Source organism: Patagioenas fasciata, chromosome 1 (genome assembly GCF_037038585.1).
Source record: "Patagioenas fasciata isolate bPatFas1 chromosome 1, bPatFas1.hap1, whole genome shotgun sequence".
In the NCBI taxonomy this organism is placed as follows: Eukaryota; Metazoa; Chordata; class Aves; order Columbiformes; family Columbidae; genus Patagioenas; species Patagioenas fasciata.
Window position 1 is genome coordinate 108,189,610 of NC_092520.1, and position 25,683 is coordinate 108,215,292.

General features: G+C 38.3%; 1 protein-coding gene across 8 annotated transcripts in view; it reads left to right on the plus strand.

Annotated features, from left to right (window-relative positions):
- Positions 1–25,683, plus strand: part of SH3KBP1 (SH3 domain containing kinase binding protein 1) — a 229,127-nt gene that overhangs the window by 133,426 nt on the left and 70,018 nt on the right. For 7 of the 8 annotated variants that reach the window (XM_071812459.1, XM_065858188.2, XM_071812475.1 and 4 more), the window contains one exon: positions 6,985–7,181. In XM_071812459.1, coding sequence (XP_071668560.1) covers positions 6,985–7,181 — 197 coding nt within the window. Of the gene's footprint in view, positions 1–6,984; positions 7,182–16,459; positions 16,555–25,683 lie in introns of those variants that run through there. The other variant, XM_065858205.2, reaches the window with a different exon arrangement.

Here is a 25,683-nt window from a genome sequence, read left to right on the forward strand (position 1 = left end):
AAATGAAGAGGACGATGCTACAGTTGTAGAGCTCCTGAATGAATGACTGTTTCTATTCACTCTTACAGTATTCGGGGAAATGGCTGGGGATGAGGTGAAGCCACCAACTTCTGTATTGATGGCTCTGTGTTCATCCTGCAGAAGATGCTTGCGCTGTGTTGCCCTTAATGCATGTTGCTGTGTAGTGCTGGACACTGCTCCCCTTTGCCTGCATGATTTCTTGTGCAAGCATAGAAGTTTTAGGGCTGTTTCTTACATGGCAAAAACTGTTGTGTTAAGGAAAATGAACATACTGAAAGGAAATGACAAAATGTTTACATTACATGGTTACATTTCTTCAAGGAATATAACTGAGAATAACAAATAATGACTAATATTGAGATAGTCTGCGTCAGCCATTTGTACATATATCACCCCTCTTGGTAAGGCAGCTTTTTTTTTTTTTTTTAAAGCATGAATTTATTAACTGTTAGACTATGAAGGATCTACATGGCATTGTTCTACAGTAATATTTAAAATCCAACTTACTGTTCTGGTTTTGATTTTTTTATTATGCTATGGGATGTTGTTGGAGATGACTTCATCAAAATACAGGACTTTGGTAGAAAGCAAGGTCAAGAGAAATACCTCATAAGCCATAGGTATTTGTTCTGTATTTGCCAGTATGTGAGGAAAAGGAAGGACAGTTCCTGTCTCACCTACTGCAGTTGCCCTGTATAATTTTACCTTCTTGGTCATTCAGATCAATCATTTGGGCATTCCTCACTGTCATTCTCTAAATAGAAGGCAAGGACATACTTCCCCTCGCTTTCTTCCCTTCCATAAAAGGCAAAATCCCAATAAGCTCTATTTACACAGTTCTTTGTTCTACTAAATGTGTTTGACAACATTTCTTTCTGGCTGCCACACCAAATCAGGAGATCCTTTGCATCGTCTCAGGTGCGTGCCTCTGAACAGCTGACCTTTACGTCGCTTAACAGAGCTAGCCTGAGAAGCGCTTAGAGGAACAGAGCGTCATTGGCTTATACATCATGAGAGTGATCCATCTTTTGCCCAGTGCCATAAATTGTCTGTGGAGAGAACAACCCAGAATAAAGAACAAAAATTAAATTGCTAAATAACAGCTCGAAATAGAAAGCTCTGTAAAACTCACAATGTATTCCCCCTTTTTTCCTGCCATTTTATGCTATTTAGAAACAATTCATTTCCTGTTTTGAATGGAGTTAATTTTATCGCAGCTGTTTATTTTTGTTTTTAACAGCTTTAGTTTACACAGCCCTTTATCATTCCTAAATATCTTTCTGATTTAGAATCTTGATTTGAGGCCAGCACCGCTCTAGGGCCACTGGTGAATTAAGTCTGATGTTGTGGTCTCTTTTTAATCCTTGTTTGAGCTGATCTGTTTTGGTACGTTTTAGAATGTTGCTCTCAAAAAACCTGTAACTGGCATAGCAGGGGTGTGGTGTTTTTGAAATGTCTTGAGAAAACTAATGTCTCTTATATACCAATAGAGGAAAAAATGTGTGTGAAGTGTGAACTCTCTCCAGACAGCGTTGTCAGAAGTTAATCTTCATGAATACAAAATTATGTTGCATTTGTAAGGAGCATGAAGCAACGGAGAATTTTAGAGCTCTGTGTGTTTTAAAATAGCCCTGTGTCAGTAGTCCCATATTTTGTCCCAGCCAAAAGCTGGGAACAGTTGGCTCCTGGGAATTTTAACTTCTTGCTGCTGATGCTGCCCTTGTTCAGACTTCAAGGAGCTTACTATAAAAGTGCATCCAACACTCAGATTTGAGCTGTGCCTTGTGGTGCCACAGATAGTTCAGCAACAATAAACCTAGGGAAAACAATAGTGGTTTTGCTTGTAGAGCCAGAAATGGGAAGTGACACCCCCAACAGACTTGTGTCCTTCCTGAGAAATTTTCAAGATCTGAAAAATTTTCCTACTCTTAGGACTGGTGTGATAGTAGGCACGTTAGTGAGCACCCTGTTGGTGTTAGGTACTTTGCTTGTTGGTTTTCCAAATGCTGACAGAGAGCTGGAAGATTCTAGAAGAGTTACTGTTAAAAATTAAAAATCTAAACCAAACAAAACAAAGTGAGAGGTCTGACTACTGTATCTTTTATCCCATCCTGGCTATACTCGAAGCATTTAATAACTAGACTTAAAAGCAAAAGCTGTGCTTGGTGTTTCTGAGGATAGCCATTTGCTGAGCTGCTGGCCTTACCTCAGTGCTCAAGTTCACAGCCCCACCACAGCTGTGTCAGACTGCGTGGGTGTCTTGGTCCACAGCAGCAGGAGATGACTGCGCCAACTGAAATGTTCTCCAGTTTTTAATGCCCATTTAGCGATCTGACCTCCCTGCTAACTGTAGCTCTTCCTGCTGAAAATTTCATGTTTAAAAATTGTCATCTGACAGTCTAGGTCACTCAGGTTCCTGCTTAGTTCTGAGCTCTATCTGTGGGCTAAATTTGTCTTTTGGGATAACTGTCCGTCCCCCCATGTCTGTTATCCCACTAAGCTGTTTGCTGTAGTGGCAAAAAAGGCCGTAAAAAGCTGAAGAAAAAAGGAAAAAAGAGGATGGTTGGAAGAGGGACATTTTTCCAGTTTGAATAAGAGGATCACCTCAGCTACCAGCTATCCCTTCCTCGTGTAGGCAGGGCCAGGGAGGCCAGTGCAGATGCACGTGGCAGGATTGCTCTGAGAGAATTGCTGGCATATATATATATGTTGGCGTAGATACATAGATAGATAGATAGATAGATAGATAGATAGATAGATAGATAGATAGATAGATAGATAGATATGGAAACAACCCAATGAAAAGATAAATAAGATAATTTTTCAGGCAAGGGTGGGCATAGTGTTGCAAATCCTTTATTTCAAGTTCTTTATCTGTATAAATCAGAGGTGTAGGCATATATCTCAGCTTGAGAGGAAGGCAAGAGAGATTCTCCTTAGCATGTTGTTAAGAGTAAGGGCATGTTGGATTATTTTCTGCAGGACAGTTTTGTACTTAAACACTGTGTTATTGTTTCTTAATGTTGCTGCAGATCTTCATTTTATCAAATTAGTTCTCAGTTTCCACTGCATGTAGTTCTCCTCTTCTGTCACCTTTGCCTCTTGCTCTCAGGCATGAAGTAATATTAGCAAGACCAGACTAGATCTTGGAAAAGCCAGGTCTTTTGTTCTTATTTATTTAAGTCCAGAGGGCTCCTCATTTTGTGTCAGTCAAAAAATAATAAATGATGTCATTTTCCCAGTTGATCAGGAAGAATGGAAGAGCTCTTTTAACTTTGAAGGAGCTTTGTAAGGCTAGCCTCTGTATCTGGCCACTCAAATGCAGTTTAGCTTGGACAGTCATCACTTCAGTCCGTTCTGTCATAATTAAAAAAAAAAAAAGCTGCTACTTCCTATGTTGCTTTCATTATCAGGACTGTATACTGAGACAAAGCTGTGTGGCAGCATAGAGAATAAAATGACACTTGGATTATCATTAAACACAGATGGGTCATGCTAGGGTAATCTGTTGTAAGCCTGAGGTGAGGTTTCTGATAGAAGGTATGATGTCTCGTCATAAAAGAATGGTCATAACAGATGAAGGTGCCATAATGAAAAACCCAGAAACAAAAGCCTAATTGTTATTGGAGCCCCTTGAGGTTTCTGATCTCTCCTTCATGCGGGCTTCAAAGATCTGGAAGTCTGTGTGAGACCTGTTAAGTAATTCCCATAATTATTACCATATTTTACTTCTGTTCACTGGCCAAGGTCCAGATCCTCTTCTCCCACAATTAGTGATGCAGAAAACCTATTTTAATTATTTATTTTAAAGATAGATTTTCTATTCATTTTAGGGAGTGGTTAAGAGCATTCATGGATTTTAGCAGTTAAAGTTCAGTTTCCTGTGGAGGAAGGTCTCTGGACTGCTCTTTCCCTCTATCACAGAGTAATCTGAGGAGATTTTGACAAGGATGAAAGGATGAAAGAAAGAACCTTTGCCAGAGGGTAATTTTCCCATCCCATATTAAGAAGAGAGAGGCAGTGATTTTGCTGTGTTACCTGAAGAGATTTATACTTCTCTGGCTTAATTAATTTACCTTTGCATCTCTGAGTGCTTCTGCACTGTGGAATGGCTCTGCTATGGAAAACCTTTCCCCTCCCTCTAACTACAGCACAGAGTAGTGAATGCTTGAATTCCCTGGTTATTGCTTTCATGAGCTCTGGAAGAGAAGGAGCACACAGAATTTACTGATGGCAGGAATACTGTAGTTCTAACTACCATAATAAACCAGTGAAACCAGATTTGAAGTTTTCCCCTAGAACATCTTGGGAAAATAAAAAGGTCCAAGTAAAGAGACCAAGACCAAGACCCAGCATATTTAAGAAAAGAACTGTAATATTTTTTAGAATGCTTTAGAATTCCAGTCCTGGACAGTTTATGGAACAAATAACTTGTTCTGTGCTATCTAAATTGCGTGCTTGACCAAACAGAATTGTTACCTATATTCAACAGGTAGATGTAGCAGCCATCCAGGAGGGCAGAGACCCTAAGCATTTTGCTTAGTGTTTAGTCCTTTTGTTTGTTTCTAGTTGGAAACTTTCTCTAATTCTACATTCACACTCCTTTCATGTTTTGGATACAGAAGCAGCATATGATCACTTTCCTACTTAACAGTTTTGCTAAAATTCCTGGCCTGACATAATTCCTGGTTTCATTCCTAGCAACACCCTGGTGTTGAAACCAATTTAACAGCTGAGCCCCTTGTGTCCTTGGTCATGAAGTTCTGCCTGTAGGCCGCAGGATTTGCAGTTGTGTCTGTCCTTCGTCAGAGAAGCTCAAAGTAGCCTTTGAAAAAGATGCTGTGTTTTACTGGGTAGTTGTGTTCCTAAACAGTGAATTACCAGGAAGAAAAGAAGTCTCCCCCAAAACAAGTTGCTGCTCACCAGCATGGCAGAAAATTGTTGGATGGAGACTGCTGATTGTTAAAACTGAAGACATCACTTGAATCAGGGAGGCAAAAGCAAAGCATTCAGTTGACAATATTAAAAATGTTATTCATCAATATTTTTATTTGCTTCACAAATATATTTTTTCTTCAGGTAATTCCTCTGTTTGATTTTGAAGGATTATTCTAGTGTAGGCTGGCAATAATATTCAGATGCTTTCAGCTCAGGAATGCTGTTCCATCCTGTTTCTGTTGCTTATACCTATCAGAGAGTTGTAGAAACTGAGGCATTATGAAGGTTTTACAAAACTTCCCATGTGCTCTGCAACTTGTAGCCCTTTTATAGGTATCCAGTAGACTTTGCCCTGTCTTAGCACCATTTCATTCCTTTTGACAGAAATACAGATAATTTTGGGGTAACATTACTTGCTTACCAAAGGGAAGAGGGAAAGAGGTTTGTATATAATCTCTACTTGATTTTAGGTGTCTAAATTTTAAAGAAGAATCTTCTGTATTGGCAACCTCTTATGATGAAAATCCATTACAATCACTTTGTGGACCTTGATACAAAACTAATTAAAAACATAAGTTTACTTGAATTTTTTCTTTCTTTGACTTGTAAGATCCACATCTGTGGCACCATGAATCCTTGTGAGGGGAATGGCTGCTGTAGTAGCAGCATTTGCTCTGGTTTTCCAGGAAACATAGTTAAGTCAGACTGTAATGTAGGAAGGGCCACAAAGTTGGTGAAGGGTTTGGAGAGGAAGCCGTGAGAGGAGTGGATAAAGTCACTTGGTTTGTTCAGACTGGAGAAGAAGAGACTGAGGGAAGACCTCATGGTGGCTACAGCTGCCTCACACGGGGAGGAGGAGGAGCAGGTGCTGATCTCTTCTCTCTGGTGACCAGTGACAGAACCCAAGAGAATGGCAGGAAGATGTGCCAGGGGAGGTTTAGGTTGGACATGCGGAAAAGGTTCTTCCCCCAGAGAGTGGTGGAGCACTGGAACAGGCTGCCCAGGGAGGTGTCACGGCCCCAAGCCTGACAGTGTTCAAGAAGAGAACGGACAACACCCTCAGGCACATGGTGTGAACTGTGGGGCTGTCATATGCAGGGACAGGAGTTGGACTTGATGATCCTTGTGGGTCCCTTCCAACTCAGGACATTCTGTGATTCTATGAAGGAAGATTTAAATGATACAGGGAACAGTTTCAATTGGCGGAATCTTCAGTGGGTCACTTGCTGTCAGTGACTTTTTGGCCTGATTCTGCACCATTCTGCAAAGTGGCTGAAGCATCACCATATTGCATCTGTGGCCTGTGCTATTCAAACAGCACATATTTCAGACAAGCACAGATAAATTTTTCTATTCTCTGAGAGAAGTAATGCAAATCAGAATGTCATTTTTTATCTATTATATTCCTAGAGGATAGCGTGCATGGGTGCTTTTCTTATGAGGCTGTCTATGCTGCAGAGAGATTTAATTTTCAGCGGGGAATGTATTATGCAGCTTATTTCATTGCAAATTTGTTTAAACAGCTATTAGCTTTATATTTTTTCAGTTAGGTAATGTAACTTTAGATATTAATTGCATAATTGGCTTGATATGAGTCACACAGATTTAAGGTACAGCACGCCTGGTCTGACTGCTTGTTAGCTTTAAGTGGCTTTACACGATAGGTGCCCTACAACTGAATTTAACTCCTTCATTTATTGAGTTCTCTTCCAAATAATTTTTGTCTGAGGAAAAAGGATATTCTTGGTACTCAAGGAATTGGCGTCTTCATGAAGTTTTGTTATTGGAGTATGCATGTTTTGTGGATTGGTGTAAGTCCTAACTGGTACACCAATGCAATGAAATAACATCATTTTTAAAACTCAAAAATGAGCGCATGACACAGAGAGCATCTTCTCTACCTATTTCTTGTAGTTTCATCTTCTGTTAGAGGATGGTGCGGGGGGATCATTTTCTAGTCACAAGCTGTTTTCAAAATAATGAGCTTCACACCTACGATTCCTTCTTCATCCCTTCGTTTCACAGGCCTAAAAGATGCTACAGGCTCTGAGAGTGATGGTGGTGACTCTTGTAGCACAAAATCAGAAGGAGCCAATGGAGGCACGACAATCCAACCCAAAAAGGTCAAGGGCGTTGGCTTCGGAGATATCTTCAAAGACAAACCTATAAAGCTACGACCAAGGTCAATAGAAGTTGAAAATGATTTTCTCCCAGCAGATAAGGTACGTGTCAGTTCTTAATTCTCTCTTGGTGTTTGTTTGAAGAAGTTTTTATCCCAAAGTTCTAAATTCTGTCACTGGTCAAAACGTGAAGCTTTATGGTCATTATTTCCTAATCTTTCTGTGGACAAGATTCTGCTTTTTTCTTTTGCCACAAACCCAAAAGTGGATTCCAGTGAGATTTGCTGCCTGTGAGAACTGTTATGTTGCTTAAAGGTTTACTCCTCTGTTAGAGAACTCTTTCTGGTAAAGAACAAAATTGGAGAGGCTTTTCATGTTTTTACTTACTCAGATTATGGTAAAAAGAAATTGCTGATTCTTATGTAAACCGTCACCGTGCCATCAGTTTGCTTTAAAAAAAAAAAAAAGAAGCTTTGGCAAATACATGAATACCTCAACTAGCTTTTTAAAGGGATTAGTAAAACAGAAAGCATATTATTTATGGATTTGTTCTCTGTGACATAAAAAGAAAGTCCTGAGGCCAACACTTGGGGAAAAAATTTATTTTCCGACAAATTGAAGCAGACCATCTTTTTAGAGAACACTCTTTGTTCCAAAGCCTCCAAAATTATCACTAAGTAAATTAGAAATAGAGAAACTAGAAAGCAAAATGAGGTGTTTCGAATAAACTGGAGGAGGCAAACTTGTTGTTGGTTCGTTGGTTTTTGTTTGTTTGTGGTTTTGTTTGTTGTTTTGGGGTGGGTTGTTTTGTTTTGTTTTGGTTTTTATTTATTTATTTATTTTAAAGGATTGATAACTCTGAGCTATATTCATTAGGGAAACAAACAAGTGCATTTGTTCCTAATGAAGTAACAACTAAAGAAATATCTGTGAAATCCTTCCTTTAAGTGCACAATTAGATTTGCAAAGGGTTATTGATGCACTAAGTAGCATTAGAAGGCTTCCACAGCCTGGACTTCTGCTGTGGCTGTAGTTACGTGATGCATTTTCTTTGGCTCCACGGTGATTTTAAGAAGCTCCTGGGCAGCTGCTCTTGTTTTCTGGTGTGGCAACTTCTCACCTTTTGAGTTGTGCTTGTCCAGTTGTCTCTAAAACCAGGTGCTTTAGGAATTACATCTTTTGGCCCAAAAAGCTTTTCTTTTTTAACCTAGATCATTTGCATGGCCTGGTTTATAGCATAGCACCCACCCCCACATCCACCCTGAGTTATAGCAGTACAGCAGACGGGGAGACCCTGCAGAGGCATGGGAGAAACTTAAGTTAGTTATATTGAGGGAGTTTTAGTTCGTATTTTATGATAGACTGCAATTTACATTCTTTATAAGGAGGGTAGTGGAGAGCTAGGATAATCTAAGCAAAGGAAAAACCTAGATTGAATTACTCCTTAACCATTGCTGACTTCTTCACAGTCTGCAGAGTACCCTGCTTGCCTTCTGTTTCTGGGTGAGCTTATTGACTCTCGTGCAGGGCATGCTTAACGTGCAAGACCAGGAGATGCTGAGCCATATTCCAATGGCACCTCATCAAAGAAACCCCCCTGGGATACAAGATAGGGCCAGGCCAGGCCTGGCAGTGCTCACTGCTCACTGACCACTGAACCTTCTTCCTGCCAGAGTGATGGAGTGGGGTGGAGAGCAGTGAAGTCACCTTTGCTTGGAGCCGTTATGGTCTGTATCTGCAGTGTGGTTTATTTGTGACCCTGACAACCTGCCAGTGTTTAAGGTGCAATTATTCTTTGTGAAAGATTTGAAAGTATGCTGAAAAAGAATCTTCCCTGCACATGAACTTGGTTAATAAGAGGTGTTTTGGTTTTTTTTACTCTATTTTGGAGGATCTTTGTTTCTACCATTTGATGGCTGCCTGTGATCTTGTTCATACAATCCTGTTTAAGGAAAATTGCTTTTTTCTATAGGAAGCACCTGATAGCAGGCAGACTTAAACTCATGCATGGCTGTACTTAAACCTGGGGATTTTTTTGGACTCAGGACATAAAAAGTTCGGTACCATCAGGAAATGTCTGTTTTAATAATGCAGTTCTACAAGAGATGAGTTTTAAATTTTACACTTTCCCACATCTAAGTATGTAAAGGAAATACACAGTAGAGGAAGAAAATAATGTAAGATAAACACACTATTATAATTTGCATTATAATAGTATTTATAATCGGTGTGTAACATAAACATTCACATGTAAAGGTGATGCACATGTCGGCACGAACCAGAATTCAAGTGTTGCACAAAATTCAGTTCTCTTGAGCCTGATATAGGCAAATTAGAATTTACAAATGATAAGGCCTTGTTAATGCCACATGAGGATTTCTTGCGTCTGCAGTTTACTGTAATTACAGCTATTGCTAGAGTAGTGATTGTAAATGGGAACTGGTTAAAGTAAATTACATATCCTTTGGACTCTGGAGTACCTTGTTTTAATGTGAAGTGTTTGCAAAGTGTTTATGAAGTGGCATTCATTCCCTGAAGGGAATTCTTACTCTATAATAATGAAAAGTCTTACCTTTGTTTTTCACAAAGAACAAATATTTGTGTAGCATAAGTAAATTGGTTTGTTACCCAGAATTTTCAGAATATTTTTAAAAATCTCCATCCTACCCACAGACCTTTCTTCCTATATCATCAAATTCACCTAAAGTTGGCGTGATTTATGGAAAATAACGGCTTCAGTTTTGTAAACAAAATCCATTATTTGTGTTTCAGGTGTGTAGCTAACTAAAAGCAACACATCTTTGCCGTTGTTGCTTTTTTCCTGTCTAGAGTCAGGCTGGTTAACCTTTGAGCAGTGCCCTTCAGAGGCTTCAGCACCATCGTCTTTGCCTGCTTGTGGTACCAAAACGTGATGCACTGGCACGTTTGGTTACGATTGCAAAACATTAACCTCCCAAGTACTTCTCTCCTGGCTGCAAGAAATTCCTCCCTCATCATTACCATGTTCTTTGCCATTTAATGCTGGCTGAGAGAGAGAATCCTGCGTTAAGTTTGTCATTCCAAGCAAGGTCATATTCAGCTTGAGGGCTCTGCATACTGGATCAAAAGTCTTGCAATGTATGATGCAGAGTGCCAAATCAGTACAATGTTTTCTCTAGTAATGTAGTTTATAATGGGATCTTTGCCCTGGAATGTGCCTTGCTCATTTACAAGTAGCCTCAGTTTTTCAATAATTTGTAATCTTTTGAAGAAGCAGAAACAATGCTTTTTGCCTTTTTTTCTTTTCCTTTTTTTTTTCTTTTCTTTTTTTTTGCTCTGGGTTTGGAGACCCTAAAACTCTTTCTCTTGCTTCTTCTTGATGCAGGTATTGATGAAACATTTTATGTATTACTGTAATGATACTGCTACCTTTTGATTTAAAATATTTCTTAACAACTACTGATTTTTTTTAAAACATCAATAAATTACTGTGAGGATTTTATAACGTTGGATTATTTAGAACAAGATAATTCCCACGGAAAATGTCAGTCCCATTTACAGAAGAATCAGCAGAGTCTCATTTTGTTGGCGTTATCACTTGGTATTCTGATGTGTTTTCAGTTTTATGAATCATAAGTTTAAATCATCTTTCACGCAGAGGTGATATGTATTATTGAGGTGTTAAGAATGCTTTTACACAAATATTGGCAGGATTATGAGGACAGAAGGGATTGCTGCCAGCTGAGCAGAAGCAGATGCCATTACGCTCTTCTATAAATCACTGGGCAGTTTGATGTGCTCTAAGTGTTAGCCCAGTGGTAACAATATAGGATATTGTGGCCCTTGTCTTTTAAGGTGATCAATAAACTCTCTAAAGACAAAACTGAGGAACTGTAGTGAAACCCCATTGGTTTTATAGGTGTGCAGAATTCATTGCTTTGCTGTTCTTTGTTCTAAAAATCACATTATCCTAGGGAAATTATTGATGCAGTTGTGGGAATTTAATTTGAGCAGTGCCATCTGAGCTGTGCTTTTAAAAAAAAAAAATGATCAAATACTTGTGTTTTGTAGTTCTTTTCTTTGCATGTTTGCATTGATGAATCGACCACTGGCCATGTATAACTGGAATCAGATTCCTTGGCTCTGTCAAATTTCCATTAATAATTGGTGTAAGTGAACTTATTTATAATGCTTCATGTGACTGAAGACATAGCTTGCTGACAGATGAATTTTTAAAAGAAATACAGTATGCAATATAGGTAAGTTGTGTCTTATGAAAAAAATCGGTGTAAGACAGTTAAAGTAGTACAAGTTTTATGGTCAAATAGAAATGCTTGTTTCAAATGCCCTCCTTTTGCTTGTGCAGCCTCAAGACATTTATACGGGTGTTTCTGCCTTTTTTTTTTTCCCTTTTTCATTTTGTAGTAGCTTATCTAAAACTTCTGTTTCTAGGTTGGGCTTCCTTCCATTATGATCTATATGTGCTTCCGTTCTTACAAGCTATATCTTTTTCCTCTCCTGTATCTAAAAATAAACCTCGAAAAGTATAGGAAAATTAATTCAAAATTTTCCATTTGAGATATATTTGTAGTTTTCTTCAGGCAAGACATTCATAGTTGGCTAGCAGTGGTGAATTTGAGCAGACCTAGATTTCATTAACAGCCTTCGATGAGGTCACATGAGTGTTTGCCAGAACTTAATGTAAATTATACTCAACCATCAAAGTGGGGAATGTTATAGCCACCGTAATGATTTAATATAAAGGAGGAGACTGTCATGGATGTAGATCCAACAACTTGCAAGATCTAGTTAACTGATATTTGGGATCCTTCTCACTGCAAAGCACTGAATGTATACAGAAGTGTTTATTTCTGTGTTTATTTAGTATATTTGGGAGAGAAGAAATTGAGAAGAAATAATGGAAGTAGACACAAGAGCTATAAGGGCTAGAAGGTCATGTCAATTATTGACTCTACCTGTCCTCTGTAATAAGATAGAAATTTGTAAACCCTGAGACTGAGTGCCTGCAAGCTCTGAATTTCTATTTTGAGTTGGTGAGCTGGGGACCCAGAAGCCGCGGTGAATGCCTTGCACTGACAGTCATGTCTTTCCCACACCTGTTCTGTCAGCTCCTGTCTGCTTGCTTGTAGAAAACATTTTCCCCCTTATTTTTTCAGTTGTCATTTAAAAAGAAATCTTGGAGAGATGCAAGTTGGAGGCTCCTCCTGGCATTTCTAAACCAGCTGATATTGTGCCAGCGCTGCCCAGCAGCACCCATGGTGTGCAGCTGGCACTGGCTGCAGGTGCCGTACATGTTGGTCTGCATTTCCTATGGCACAGCTCGCTGCTGCTTGCTGTTCCTCTCCAATGCCTTTGGAGGTGCTTGCTCCCCTAACAGAAATGTTGAAGCCAGTGTTCAAAATACTGAGATAATGGAAAATATAGATGCGAGCAAAACCCCCAGTACTGAATACAAACGCTATTAAGAATGCCTGCTGAGGCAGAGAGCGTTTCTCAGCCCTCTGCTATGCACGTGTAACACTTTGCACTTGAAAGCACAGGCTCCTGGTGTTCATTTATTCAGAGACAGTCATCAGTGATGGCAGCAGCGGTCGTGGCAAGCATCAGCCGCATGTCAAACTCTGTGTAGGAGCAGAGGGAAGCACTCAGCTGTTTAAGCAGCATTTTTGTTTTGCCTTCAAGTTGCTGTCTGCTGTAGTTTGGCATCCTTGCCCTCACCATTTATTCTAGTGCTGTCTTGTGAGGGAAGGAACAGGGGAAGAAGGATGCTGACCTTTCTGTCGCTGTCATGAGAGCCAGGCTGCCTACAGCGGGGGCTTGCTCCTCCGCTGGTCTAACTTGCCGTTCCTTGGGAAACAGGATTTATGTGTTTGTTTCATTATGCAAAAAAATAGTACATGTTTGCAAATGGTGGCTAATGTTCATGAAGCACTGTGGATGTTATAAATAAGTTATCATCACTCTTTCTGGAGCAACTAATTCACAGCAATAAGAAGGAAGGGTAGGGGAAGTATTGTTGGCTCATGAAATGAGGGACAGTCAAAAAGCAGCGTGACCCCTTTGGGGAGGCTGACTCAAAACAGAACTTGGTACCAAGGGAACAGAACGGGAAATGGGAAATTAAATTTAAAGAGAAGAAACAATTTGATAACCTTGGCTGGCAGTGAGTCTCTGCTGAGTCACTGAACTGTGCTACGTGATTGAAGAGTGACTCCTGATCTCCTCTGTACTTCCTGCCCTTCCCTGCTAGCCCACCAGATATCTCTGCTTTCGTGTTTTCTCTCTTTGGTTTGTAAGCATTCAAGCTGCCTGAACAAAGTTGTCCAGGTATTGGTGACGTGGTTCAGCTTTCACATTAGTCTGCACTGGCCGTTTTTGGCGGAGGAGGTTTCCCACACCATGGTTTGTGCTGCTTGTGATTTTTTTTTTTTAGGCTTTTGTTTTTAGGAAAGTACCTTTTGGACTCAAAATAAATGCAAGATAGTAATTGTCTGTGCCAGGAGAGTTCATATGTGTGTTATTAGTCTTTATTTAGAAAATATTTGTCCGTATGAAAGAAACACATCAAGCATATGAATGAAAACCATTTTCACGTTATGTTCCTGACTTGAACTACTTGAAGAGCATCTAAAAACAGCAGCAGAGTAATGTAAGAAGTATTGATAGTACCAGAAGTTACTCTTAAAACTAAAAAGGAAAATCTGGTCTGTTCTCCTAAGGGAGAGCACTGGCCTAAATTCTCCTAGAGGAGTGCCCTCTGGGAGGGAATACTCCTGATTTTTCAGTCGTGGTTTTGATTAGGAAATCTTACGATGCTTCAGTCTGAAAAACAGGATGTGTAGGTTTAAGCTAATGCAATTTTATTTCATAATAGGGAGAGAATAAAAGTATATATGTTGTAAGTTGCTGTGGATCAGCTGATGATTGGTAGCTTGCTAATCACAGTAAATCTCTGAATTTCAGTTGAGTCTGTACCATTACCAAGCCTTATACCCCCACAAGCATTTTAAAAGAATGGTTAAAAAACCCCAAGTACAATGCTTTAAAATAAAGTTTAATCCCCAAATGCAGTGCTTTAAAATAAAGTTTAAAGTAGTTTAATATATAGCTGATTTGCTGAGTTTCAGAGATACTTGATGGAGACATAAACTGAATATCTAGGAAATATTTGTCTCATGTTTCTAATTCAGAATGGAGAAAATGCCTCAGAAAGTAACAGTACTGACATGCAAGCTGGCTTTTTTTACAGATAAGCTTCAAGAGAACTGGTTAATGAATTAATGCAATATAGTATATCTATAATAGCAGTAAAATCTACCTAAGTAAAATCTAATTGATACAAATCGATATAAAATGATATAAATTAATATAATGAAAGCATTAGGAATAAACAGTTTTATAAACTGCATCTTAGTGTTTCTAAGTAAAATTAATATTTTTCTTGCCCAACATGTATTGTGTCCAATAATTTAACTTTATTTTTTAATTACTACATCTGAGTTGTTAATTTTTTTAATCTTTGAAAAGATTATAAAAATTCTAAAGAAATGATATTTGATATTATTTGTACACAGGAACTTTGAAAATTGAAAGAACAAGTACAGTTATGCAAAAAAATAAAATAACCTGTCTGACTTTGGAAATTACATAAACAACTTTCATGTTTGATGCGGTGTTAAGAAGACTGATGGATGTAAACCAAACTGAATATAACCTCTAATTTGCCAAGAGTACAATCCATACACTCATCTTTTGCAGTCTATTTAGCTTCATTAGTTTGTGGAATTTTTCTGAATGGGTTTCCTTTTTTAAATTTTCCCTAGTCAGGAATTATTTTTAAAAGTCATACTTGATTGTGGTACTTCTACTTTTATAATACTCATAAATTGTATAAACTATAAATGTGTTACAGATTATTTTTTTCTCTTAAAACAAATACCATTTTTATTTTCTGTTTTCTGGAAGTGAAAGTGATAATGTATTTTAATATAATTTAAAAATAATTAGTGATTGGAAAACAGAAATCTTGAGGAAGGGGGTTGCAGGCTCAGGAAGCTGCCTGACTTCGCTCTGAGTCACTCCTGAACCTGTTCTGCAACAGGGTGCAGGCACAGGGAGTGTTGCTGCAAGAGATCTTGCCTTTTCTGTGAGCCATCGTCTCTTGCTCATTTCCATTCTTTAAAACATCTTGATATTTTTTTCTGGAGATCTTTACTTGCAGTGATAGTCCTACTCAGATCAGCTGTGATTTACTTTTGGTATAAGGCTGAAGGGGATCTCAGAGATCATCTACTCAAAACCTCTGAAGTGGGTTGGGACCAAATATATATATGTTTAAAAGTAATGCCCAGAGGATAGCAGTTTTTTAAAAAAGCATCCAGTGAAGAAAATTGTGTATCCTCCTGTGTTCTCATATTTCACTCTTGTAGCAGAAAATATATTGTAATATCCTGGCTCTGCAAAATAATTATTTTTTTGTTCTTTTTTGTTGTTGTTGTTGGAAGTATGTTTAACAATTTATTGTCCTCCCCTTTAAAATCTCTATACTGTCTAAATTTGTCATGTTCTTTCTTACACTGGTTATTAAAACTAGAGACAACCAATTTTTTTTGCTTTTATCTTCTTATTCTGTCAGCTTGGAGGCTTTTTTTCTTGTCCCATAATTCTACTGGCACTCCCATGAGAATGCCTCTGTAGGGAATGTGTTGAGTGTGCCTAAGTACGTCCATAGTAGATGTATTTGTGTGTAAATGCTTACTGAATAGTATATCAGGTCAAATGGGAGTGAGAGTGTATCTTGTGGCTTGCTTAAATATAAATCTTTAATTTCTTCCAAATTCTCTAAGAAGCCCATGATGTGTTTCCCTCCCCTGCCCTTTCTCAGTAATTTTAAAGTTGAAATGTCTGTGAGGAGGCTGTATTAAGAATTTATAAGATTTTCACGGAACAGAAAATCATGGAACAGTTTCTTGATCATCTTTCTTTAAAAAACAAAAGCCAGAACAAAGGCATAAATGACAAGGAATTTCAGCTTTTTTTTTTTCTTTTCTATTTTTTTAAACAGAGAGACCAATATATGCAGAATTTGTCATAAGCTTCATAAGCTCATTTTTTTCTGTAGAGTTATTTGCAAAATTTTCTGCCTGGGCCATTCGCAAAAAGTCTATACATCCTCACTCACATTGCCTTTCTTAGCTGTTGGTCTGAAGAAGCCGGGAGAGACTAGACTGCCTTGGGAAAGGAGAGGAAACTTCTCTCTGGGAGTGAGCAGAGGTAGGAAAAGCTCCAGATTTCCTGTGATATAAACAAGTGGAACCTTTGTTTTCCCGGGATGGCCTGGAGTGTGAGTCAGTGTCAGGGCTGGGCTCCCGCTCTCGCTGAGCTGAGCTCATGCAAGGAAGGGGCAGGACTCCAGGGCTCTTCTTGGACACTTGGAGCTGCTGAAAGGCAGCTTGGCTTCACAATGGGAGAGGAGGTATTTCTTTTACAATTAGTTGTTTGGGGTTTTTTTCTGTGACTGTTTAAAACTCTATCATAACATACCGTCTGCAGAGCACAGAATTTGACTACAGGTTTTTAGTTCTTCTGTACGCTTTGCAGATGCTGGGTAGGTAAAAAGTGAAGAAAGAGAAAGAGTACTGGGGATCCAGAAGTCCATTTCTGCTATAGAGAACTGTATTAGAATAGGGGGTTACTTCTGTGTGAAAACATAGTCTGTCCTGGCTCTGTTTAGCTTAAGTTTTTTTCCTTTTGGACTGTTTGGCCATTAAACTTGCACAGATGTTTTGTATTTCTATATGATTTGGTTTCAGTTTTCTTACTCTAAAGAATAATGTAAGTTTACAGTTGAGCAAGACTAGTTGCACAGTCTTTAGGATGTGTTGCTCTTTCAAATATTTACTTAGTAAGCAAAAATTCACCCCCTCTTTTTTTCCTTCCCAAATGCAATAATAAGGTTGCACTTCTTCTTTTTGGCAGAAAAAAGAGAAGGAGCTTTACTAATTCCTCTTCTGTGTGAGATGACATTTGGAGTCTTCTGTACAAATGAGGAAAACTGATACGAATGGGTTTTTTTGAGAAAATTATATTGAAATAATAAAATCCAAATAGCAATTGTACTTTCCTTCAAGAAACAGCAAGGAAAACTGGAGTCAACCAATGCTTGTAAAATTTGATAGGAAGCTGAATGGAGAGACACCAAGTAAACTGTTTAATGATTTGCAGATACTTTGGGGACTCTTAGTAGAAAAAAGTAAATTTCAACTTTGGCTTCTCACAGCTAAAGTCAGTAAGCTATGTGCAGAGGTGAAGCTACAAGTTTTCTGAGTTGCCTTGTCTCTTAAAATGTGCCATGTGTCTTTCTTTTTTTTACTGCCTTTAAAAAAAAAATGAAAGAAAAAAAAGAGGAAGGAGGAAAGGAAGAGTGCAAAGGGATCACAGGCTGGCCAGGCACTCAGTGGGATAAAAAGTCTTTAGGCCAAGATACCTTTTAACTCCTTGTTGCATGTGTTTTTATAGGAGATCAGTGGCATTCTGTGTTTCTAAAACAGTTCTTAAATACAATGGACATGAACTTATATTATTACAGTTGTTTGACTAAATGCTTTGTAAAAACTTTCTGATGAAAGCCAAGGAGGGGGAGAGAGGCCCCAGCTCCTGGAGAGGACGTTCTTATGCAACTGTGACTGGTGGCCAAATAGTGGCTGCTGGTTCCTGCTTTCTGCTGGGCCTGGGCTATTTGCCACTCGCTGGCCACCCAAAGAGCAGTAGACATCCACATATACAGCTTACTGTTTCTTCTGCAGCAGTCTCTGTACCTGAAGCAATGGCTGAAAAGCTGAAATACATTTTAGTCATTTTCCATTTGTGTTTTGAGTTTCAGAGCTTCATTCAAAGGAAAAGAGATGAAAATCCAGTCAGTTGAAAGAGAACTGGGTGCAGATGCTAATGCATTTTGCTTTGTCACTTGTTGTTCTGCAGTTTTCCCTGTAAGAGTTTAAAATAAAAATATCTCACTGTTTTGCTTCAGTAACTTCTGTCCTGCTTTCAGTGATGCAAGGTGAAGGGAAAAAAAAAAGAACACTAAAAAATGAAAATTAAAGATAACATGAAAAGAAAAGAGGAAATATAATCCCAGAACGGAAGAAATATTTGCTGTCAGCACTAAGTCTGGGACTATCTGCATGACAGTATGGATTTAGTCCTTTTTTTTTAATCATTGAATTTAAAAAAATATAATTGAACACCTACTTGGCAGTTTGTTGTCAGCATCATAAATTTCACAAAAGAGCAAAGAAGTATCATTGCCACTTTTAAAACAAAGATATTAGAAAAGAGCCATTCCCTGCTTATTGTTTTCCTAGACTGTTTTTTTTTCAAGAGATTAAAGTAGCTGCACAGCTTTCTTTACTGCTGCAAAAGGAATTGGCGATCCATGTAGTGGTTGTAAAGTTCACTAATTTCCCAAAAGAGGGAGGTTTCATAACAGCAGTTTCTAAGCTGGATGGTACAATCTGGATTGTGCCAGTTACCAACAGCAATCTGGACAGGCACAGTTCTCCTGGGAGAGTAGGAAGTAATTTCATTGACTCACTACAGACTGGCTAAAGGATTTTTCCTAGAAGAGGAAATTCCTAGATAGGAATTAATAGTGAACTGCAGCCTGAAAATGGTAAAATTCATGGTGAAGGGTGCGAGGGGACATGATCTTTTACATTTGTGTGAGCCACAGTCAGTGAAACGGGAAAACAAAAAATAAAACAGGGAAGAAAGAAGAATTATCTGCTCCAAAAAATAGTTACTATCTTTACAAAAGCACCATCTAGCATTGCAAATCGGTAGTTTTAGGAAGAAAGAAAATGAGTGTGTTCATATAACTCATTTAGATGTGCGTGCTTTCAGTTCTTTGAGATGAGGCAGTTGGGAGAGAGTGCTGTGTGGGTTTCATTCTGCATTTCCCATTTTATTATTAATTTTTTTTTTTTACATTTCATTTACTAAAGTGTTTTTCCTCATCAGTGATTCTAATATGTCTTGCTCCATTTGTTTCTGCAGCATCTACCTAATCTAAACTCTTACATTCACTTTCTCACCATTAACCTTTTGGGATGGCGGATTTTTAGTTCATTAATGATTTGAAACAGCCTGACAGCAACAAATGTCAGGATTCCAAATTTTACTGAAATGTGTTATAAAGCATGTGAATTAAGACACATAGGTTTATCTCCAGCACATCAAGCCATATCGGTAAAAAAAAGCCTCTCCACTCCCCTCCCTGCCCGTAATTTGAAATGTTAAGAACTTGCCAAAATACCAAGTTACAAAGCTTTAGAGTCTGAACTCAACTGCTGGTTGAACAGGTGTAACTGTGGAGAATATTGATGTAAAAAGCAAAATGTGCACTCTTCTGCTCTCCAAGCTACCCAGAGTTTTAATGAAAATGACGTTTCACTGTTCATATTCATATTCATTCATGATTTTTTCCTACCTCCTTTTCCATCCAAGAAGTTAAAATAAAAAATTTGCATTGTATATTTTACCTACTTATTTCTTTGACCATTATTTGAAATAGCACATATTTCTCTGGTGACTTGCATAACGCTAATGAAGATACTCTTCATCTGTGCTTTGTAGACTTCTGGTGATCTGAGAAACACCTGGTAGTTTTAGCACATGGATAGCTGGATTGGACATTTGGTGCTGGCTCAGGTCATTTCGTAATGGAGCTCAGCAGCTGCAAACAAGAACTAAAGTAATTTTCCATTTAAGCAGTTCTGAAATCACTGAAGAGATGTTTTGTAGTTGTAAATGGGAAGTTAGGAGTCAGTGAAACAGTCCCTCTAATTAAATGTTTTTCCCATTATGAAGGTTTGAAACTCTCCTTTTAATGCAAAAATATAAATTACATGAACATGGAGGATATAAACAGTTACAGCTCAGCATAAACATCAGTACCATTACTGAGGGCGCAGTGTGGATTCATACACTGAAATATTGAAACACTGTGCATCTGAAGACATCTTAAGTCTATAGCACTTTCTTAGAGAAAGTCAGAGACTGTTAAAGCCTTTTCCGGCTGCTTGACAGAGTCAAATCTATTCAGGACGTCAGTAAGTTGTTCCCAGCGCTTCACTGATAGTGTTGTGGTAGATGTAGTCCATCTTGCAGGTCAGAAGTTTGAGATGGCTGAACAGGAAATGTCCATGTGTATTTCTGTACAGCAGCGTTGTCTTTTTCATTACAGTAGCTGACTGTCAATCCCGTGTTTCCTTTTTATAAACTTTTAGACTCACAGTGGTTTTCTCTGCTTCTTTGAGAACTACAAAAGAGGGCCCAGGAAAACAGACTTACATTCCATAAAGCATTTTCTCCATTGAAAACCTCTGTAGTGGCTTATAAACCAGAGGACTTAAATTAACCTGTAAGAGTTATTGCTTTATAATTTTGAAGACTTTTCTAATTATTTTCTCCATATATCTTTGTTCTCCCTATGGTTCTGTTTTCTTTTTAGCTGAAAAACATAAAGTTTGTTTGATAATGTTTGGTGGGAGAGAGAAGTTGGAGTAATCCTTTGAAGTTTCCCTTGTGTTATCACTTTGGTTTTTTGTCACCTTGCTTTATTTAAATTTACTTTCCAAAGTGCACTGTATTCAATATTCCATTTCCGTATGTTCAACAATGAGATTTCCAGGGAATCTGAAGGTCACGAGACATCTGTAGTTGAGATCAGAATTGTGCCAGAGCTGGTATCATGCCTCCAAACAGAGGTCAATACGGGAAGCCTAGGGAAGAGTGTAAGAACAGGGTAAACATACAGAGAAATTCCTGCAGTGTCTTCACAGCCTCTAGTCATTTTTAACTCTGCATTTAATAACCCTAGTGGATTTTTTTTTCCTCAACAAATCAGGTAGTCACCTTTTCATTGCATGTAACATTTTGGCATCTGTAACTCCTGTGAAGGTGTTCCACTCAGCTGGATCACACGCTGTGGAAAGGCGTTCCCTCCCTTTGTTTGTTTTGAATGTGGTACCTGCTAATTTAGTCTAATAGTCCTTAATTCTTGTTATTGGAAGAGATAATGAGGGAATCTTCCCTAACTGCCTTCTCAGTGCCACTCCTGATTTTCATAGACGTGTTTTTTCCAGGATGAGAAATGTGTTCCATAAGTTTGATCATTCTTGGTGACTTTCTGTCTTTTCCAGTTTCTTTAGGGACTGAGGTGGGTTATGTGTAAGGGGGTGAGAACTGCACACAATGATCTAGGTGTTGGATATATTTTGATAGCTCTTTCCATTGTTCTTTATTTCTTTCCAAAATATTAACAGCTATGTGTTTCAAAGTCCATTGTTTCTGTATAAAGATAGTGGGTTTTTTATAGACATTTAATTGTTGTTATCAAATAATAAAATGTGAAGGAGTAACAAACTCTGAGCCATCAAGGAATGTGGACGTAAGTTGATTAAATTGTCCCAGTCTTTCTTTATCCCTTCCCTTTCTGCTGTATGTCATACCTTCTCAGTGGTCTTATTTTGTCTTGAACATTCAGAACCACATAAATCATTTGTTTTCTGTCCCAGTAAGTGATTTTATAGGTTGTCTTTGTATGTGATTTCCAAATACTTTTTGATCTAATTAAATAAAGCACCAGTAACTTCTTGTGTTAAAAATTGTAGAAGTTACAGTTATTTTGAAAAATAAAATAGCTTTTAATCAAATCAAATGTGACTGTTCCTTAAGTATTCAGTGCATTTGTTCTTAGGATTGATGTAGTTTAAGGATGCTAAATGATGATAACGGGCAGTGTTGCTTCTTTTTTTTTTCAACTGTAAGAAGGAATTACATAAGAAGAATAAGCATCTGTGATGAATTGGAAAACAAAGCCTCCGCAAAATAATATTTTGTTCTAAAATTTCTCTAGTTTGGAGACCTCTGTGCTGTTTCCTTTGCTTTGTTTACTTGCTTGTCTGCTTGGATTCCAGTGCCATCAGAGTGGATGACAGATACAGCAGTTGTAAGATTGCTCTGACATTCAGTACTCTATTTCTAGGGCACCAATTGAACCGACTATGGTGTAAAGTAATCACAACCTGTTTACCATTCTCTGGAATGAGAATTAGAGTATTGTAGTAGGCTTTAGACTGGCATACTATTTTTGTGCTATTATCCCTTTACCCCCCTTTTTCTTTTGCATTCAAGAAATAACCTTTGTATTTGGTAAAAATCTATGTTTCTGTGTGAACACTAAGAAACATTTTTCCCCAAGATACCTTTAGTTTTTCTGCGTATGCACCCTAATTCCCACATCCTTTAACATTCAAACAGGATTTCCATGCTGACTACTTGAACATTGCTTTCCTCTAAAGCAGTGCTGGCGTAGTGGCCTTTTCCCAGAGGACTGATGTTTGTGAACAGTTACGGGGCCTTCACCTTTTCACTGTTGACTTCAGATAACTTGTCTGTTTTGTCCAAACTTGTTAATAGTGGTAAGAGTCATGCTGATGGCTGAAATGATGTTAATTTTCAAGGAGTTTTGATGGGATGAAAGCTTTGCTCTTTTGCGTTGTAAGACCAGGATTTTATTTGGAGGGACGTCTGTTATTTAGAGATTTGCTGATTTTGCCTAGACAGAGAGGATTAAGGTGCCAGCAGTTCATATGCCCTTTGCAGCACCTAAATATAGGGTTTTGCAACCTCGCTCTAGAAGGGTAAAACCTTTCATGGGTAAAATCTTTCTCAAAAGAAAAAAAGGATATATTTCTTTACAAAGATATGCTATAATGCAGAAGGCCTATGTTCATCCAAGTCCAAAAGTTATCTAGTATAGACATGAGTTGGAAAAACTGCACGTAAATCTGCTGGAATATGGACTATGTGAAAATGCCTTATTTTCAGATTGTCCTGTAGAATGTTATATAGCTTGACTATGGGAAAATAAACTATAATATGAAATTTAAAAATACGTTAATTGCTTTGTTTTCCGAATTCTGCGAAATATTTGCCAAACATCCGGCTAAAAGGTTTCTGTGGGTGTGTGCCATAGCTGATCCTGTGGTCAGGGCACCCGTTCTTCATGGGAGTATCATCTGGTATGTAGAGCTGAGTACTTGAGTGTCATTCATATTTTGTCTTTCGAATGATGTAAAGGTCAGCAGTACTGCAACCTTTCCTTGAGTTGCCCTGCGTATAGTCAAAATGTGACATGCTGGCTCCAGGATCTGTTATAGCATGCTGTGCCATGCTCGCCATGCTTTCCTGGTGAGCTTAAGCTGATATAAAGAAGCGCTGCACCTTAGAGTTGCACCTTATCCCTATGACCATAAATTTTCCTGTCACAGTTCTACCCAAATGTTTGTGCAGCTGTTTAGTGAAGCAGATAACATTAAAATTCTATTTTGGTCTTCCTTACCCTCTGTAATACTTTTTAACATGGATTAATTCCTTCCTCTCCCCACGCAGACATGCTAATGCCACAACCGAGAGGAGGAGTGGTGGCAGGAATCCACAGCCAAGGGAGGCTCCCTGGGGACATGGCCATCTTTGGGTGGGCTTGGGTGGTGACCAGGCTGTTTCCTGTCTCTTGCTCATAGCAAGTGAATTGTGAGACACCTTTGAGACACCAGTTATGAGATATCCTCTCTCTCTGCTCTTACTTAGAGTAAACTAGGAGCAGGAGAATAAAAAAGGATTTTGCTTGCCTGTGCTTGCAACAGTCTGGTTGTATTCGAGGACTTGATGAACACTTGTTTCCTGGCCCATTCATTCACCTAACCTCGTTTTAAGGAAATTACCCTGTGTTGCGGCTGGAACGTTCTCTTAGGCAGTGTTAGAAATGCGTGCAGCTTGGGCAGCTGAGGCTCTCTATATTAGCTGGGTGTGCACTGGGCAGATATAATATCTAGTTGGTATTAAAAATAATAATAATTGCGGTTCAGAAGCATATGGATGGTATTTCCACCAAAACACAGCTGAGTGGAAGGTAGCTACAGATGAAGAAACTATAAGCTATTTTACATTACCGAGGCATTCAAATGTGAGGTAGGTGCTTAATCACACTTTCCCTAAAGAATTCTTTTTCTCTGAAAGGGTTTCTTAAAATTCCTGTTACCCTCTTTGAAGTGCCATGCAGTAACCCTTTAAGAAAACTGTTAACTCTGTCCTTTTGGGAAACTCCAGGACAGCAATACTTGATGACGCTGTCACAGAAAGTACTTTGTGTGGAGTTGGATGTTGGTATCATGGGAAAGAATGAAATTCTGGACAGTTCTTTTATTTCATCTCTGACAGAGTAAGGGCATTTTGACATCTGAAAATCTTTGAGGTTTTTATATTGAGGCTCTTCCAATTTTTTTTAAATTTGAGATACACCAGGTAGGATGAATAAAGGACTTGATGATGTTCCTTAAGCACTTAAAGCATATTAGGAAAATAGAAGTTAATTTGGCTCCCCCTCCACACCACCGGCATTATACATAGTCAGTGAGAAGTTTGTTTATGCTGCTGTTCATCCAGAGCTGGAACAATATAGTGACCATTTCTGCTTCTTTGTGAAAAAATATTCTCAGTTACAAAATGGACTGTTAAAAATACATTGAAGGATGCAACTTTTATATTGTCAGTAATAGGGGCCTGAGATTTGCACATTACCTATAGACAAAATTTCCCATGCATATAAACAACATTCTAAAATAGTAGTTGAATGTTAAAAGGAAGTATTGTGGTCAAAGAAACAGGGCACGTTTTTCCCCTGACCTAATCACTGAGATTTTCTGAAATTCTAAAAGTTCTCAGCATACGTAACTCTCTTTTCCTCTCCTGTATAAAACATCAGTGCATATTGTTATATTTTCACTATTCAAACTGATAAACTATGTTAAGCTTAAAAACATGAGTGTTTCCAGCTCATACAGCCCATTTTTATGAATTCTTTAATGTCTGATATATTCCTTAAGAATATCTTCAAGTACATCTTCAAGTTACATTTCAAGTAGCAGTTCCAAAATATTTTATCTAGGGTAGACTTCAATACTCTTTCCAGAATAAATACTGATGCTGGCTAATTTTTTTTCTCCTTATTCTTGAGTAAATAAGCTGTTGCTTGGAGAAGCCTGTATTTGTTAATGGAGAGTCAAAGGAGAAGTATGTTCCTTTATTGCAAAGAAGCATAGCAAAATCTTCTGTATAGACCTAGCTGGTGCACAAGTGACAATTCCATTTGAATTTTGAGATGAAATGTTCTAGAGACACACAATCTGAATAACAAAAGTAAATAGACAAGTCAGTTTTCAATAACAACAGAAAACCCTGAAATATATTTTTAAAACATCCTGAAGGAGGAAACTTGATCACAGGTCTACTTTTCTTCCTCTGACCAGGGTTGAATAGTTGTGGAGAAAGGCCCGAGTGCCCTCAAGTGAGAAAACCTCACTTGTATGCTGCCCATTACATGCTCTGATTCTCTTGTGTTGCTCTCTGCTGTTACAGGGATTGCTGTTGAGCCAAAATACATAAATGAAAGGAAATGAGACTGTTTAGATTGTACTGTGACCTCATTCACATGACTTTGTGTGCCACCTCAACCACTTCTGTAATCACTGTTAATTCAGTA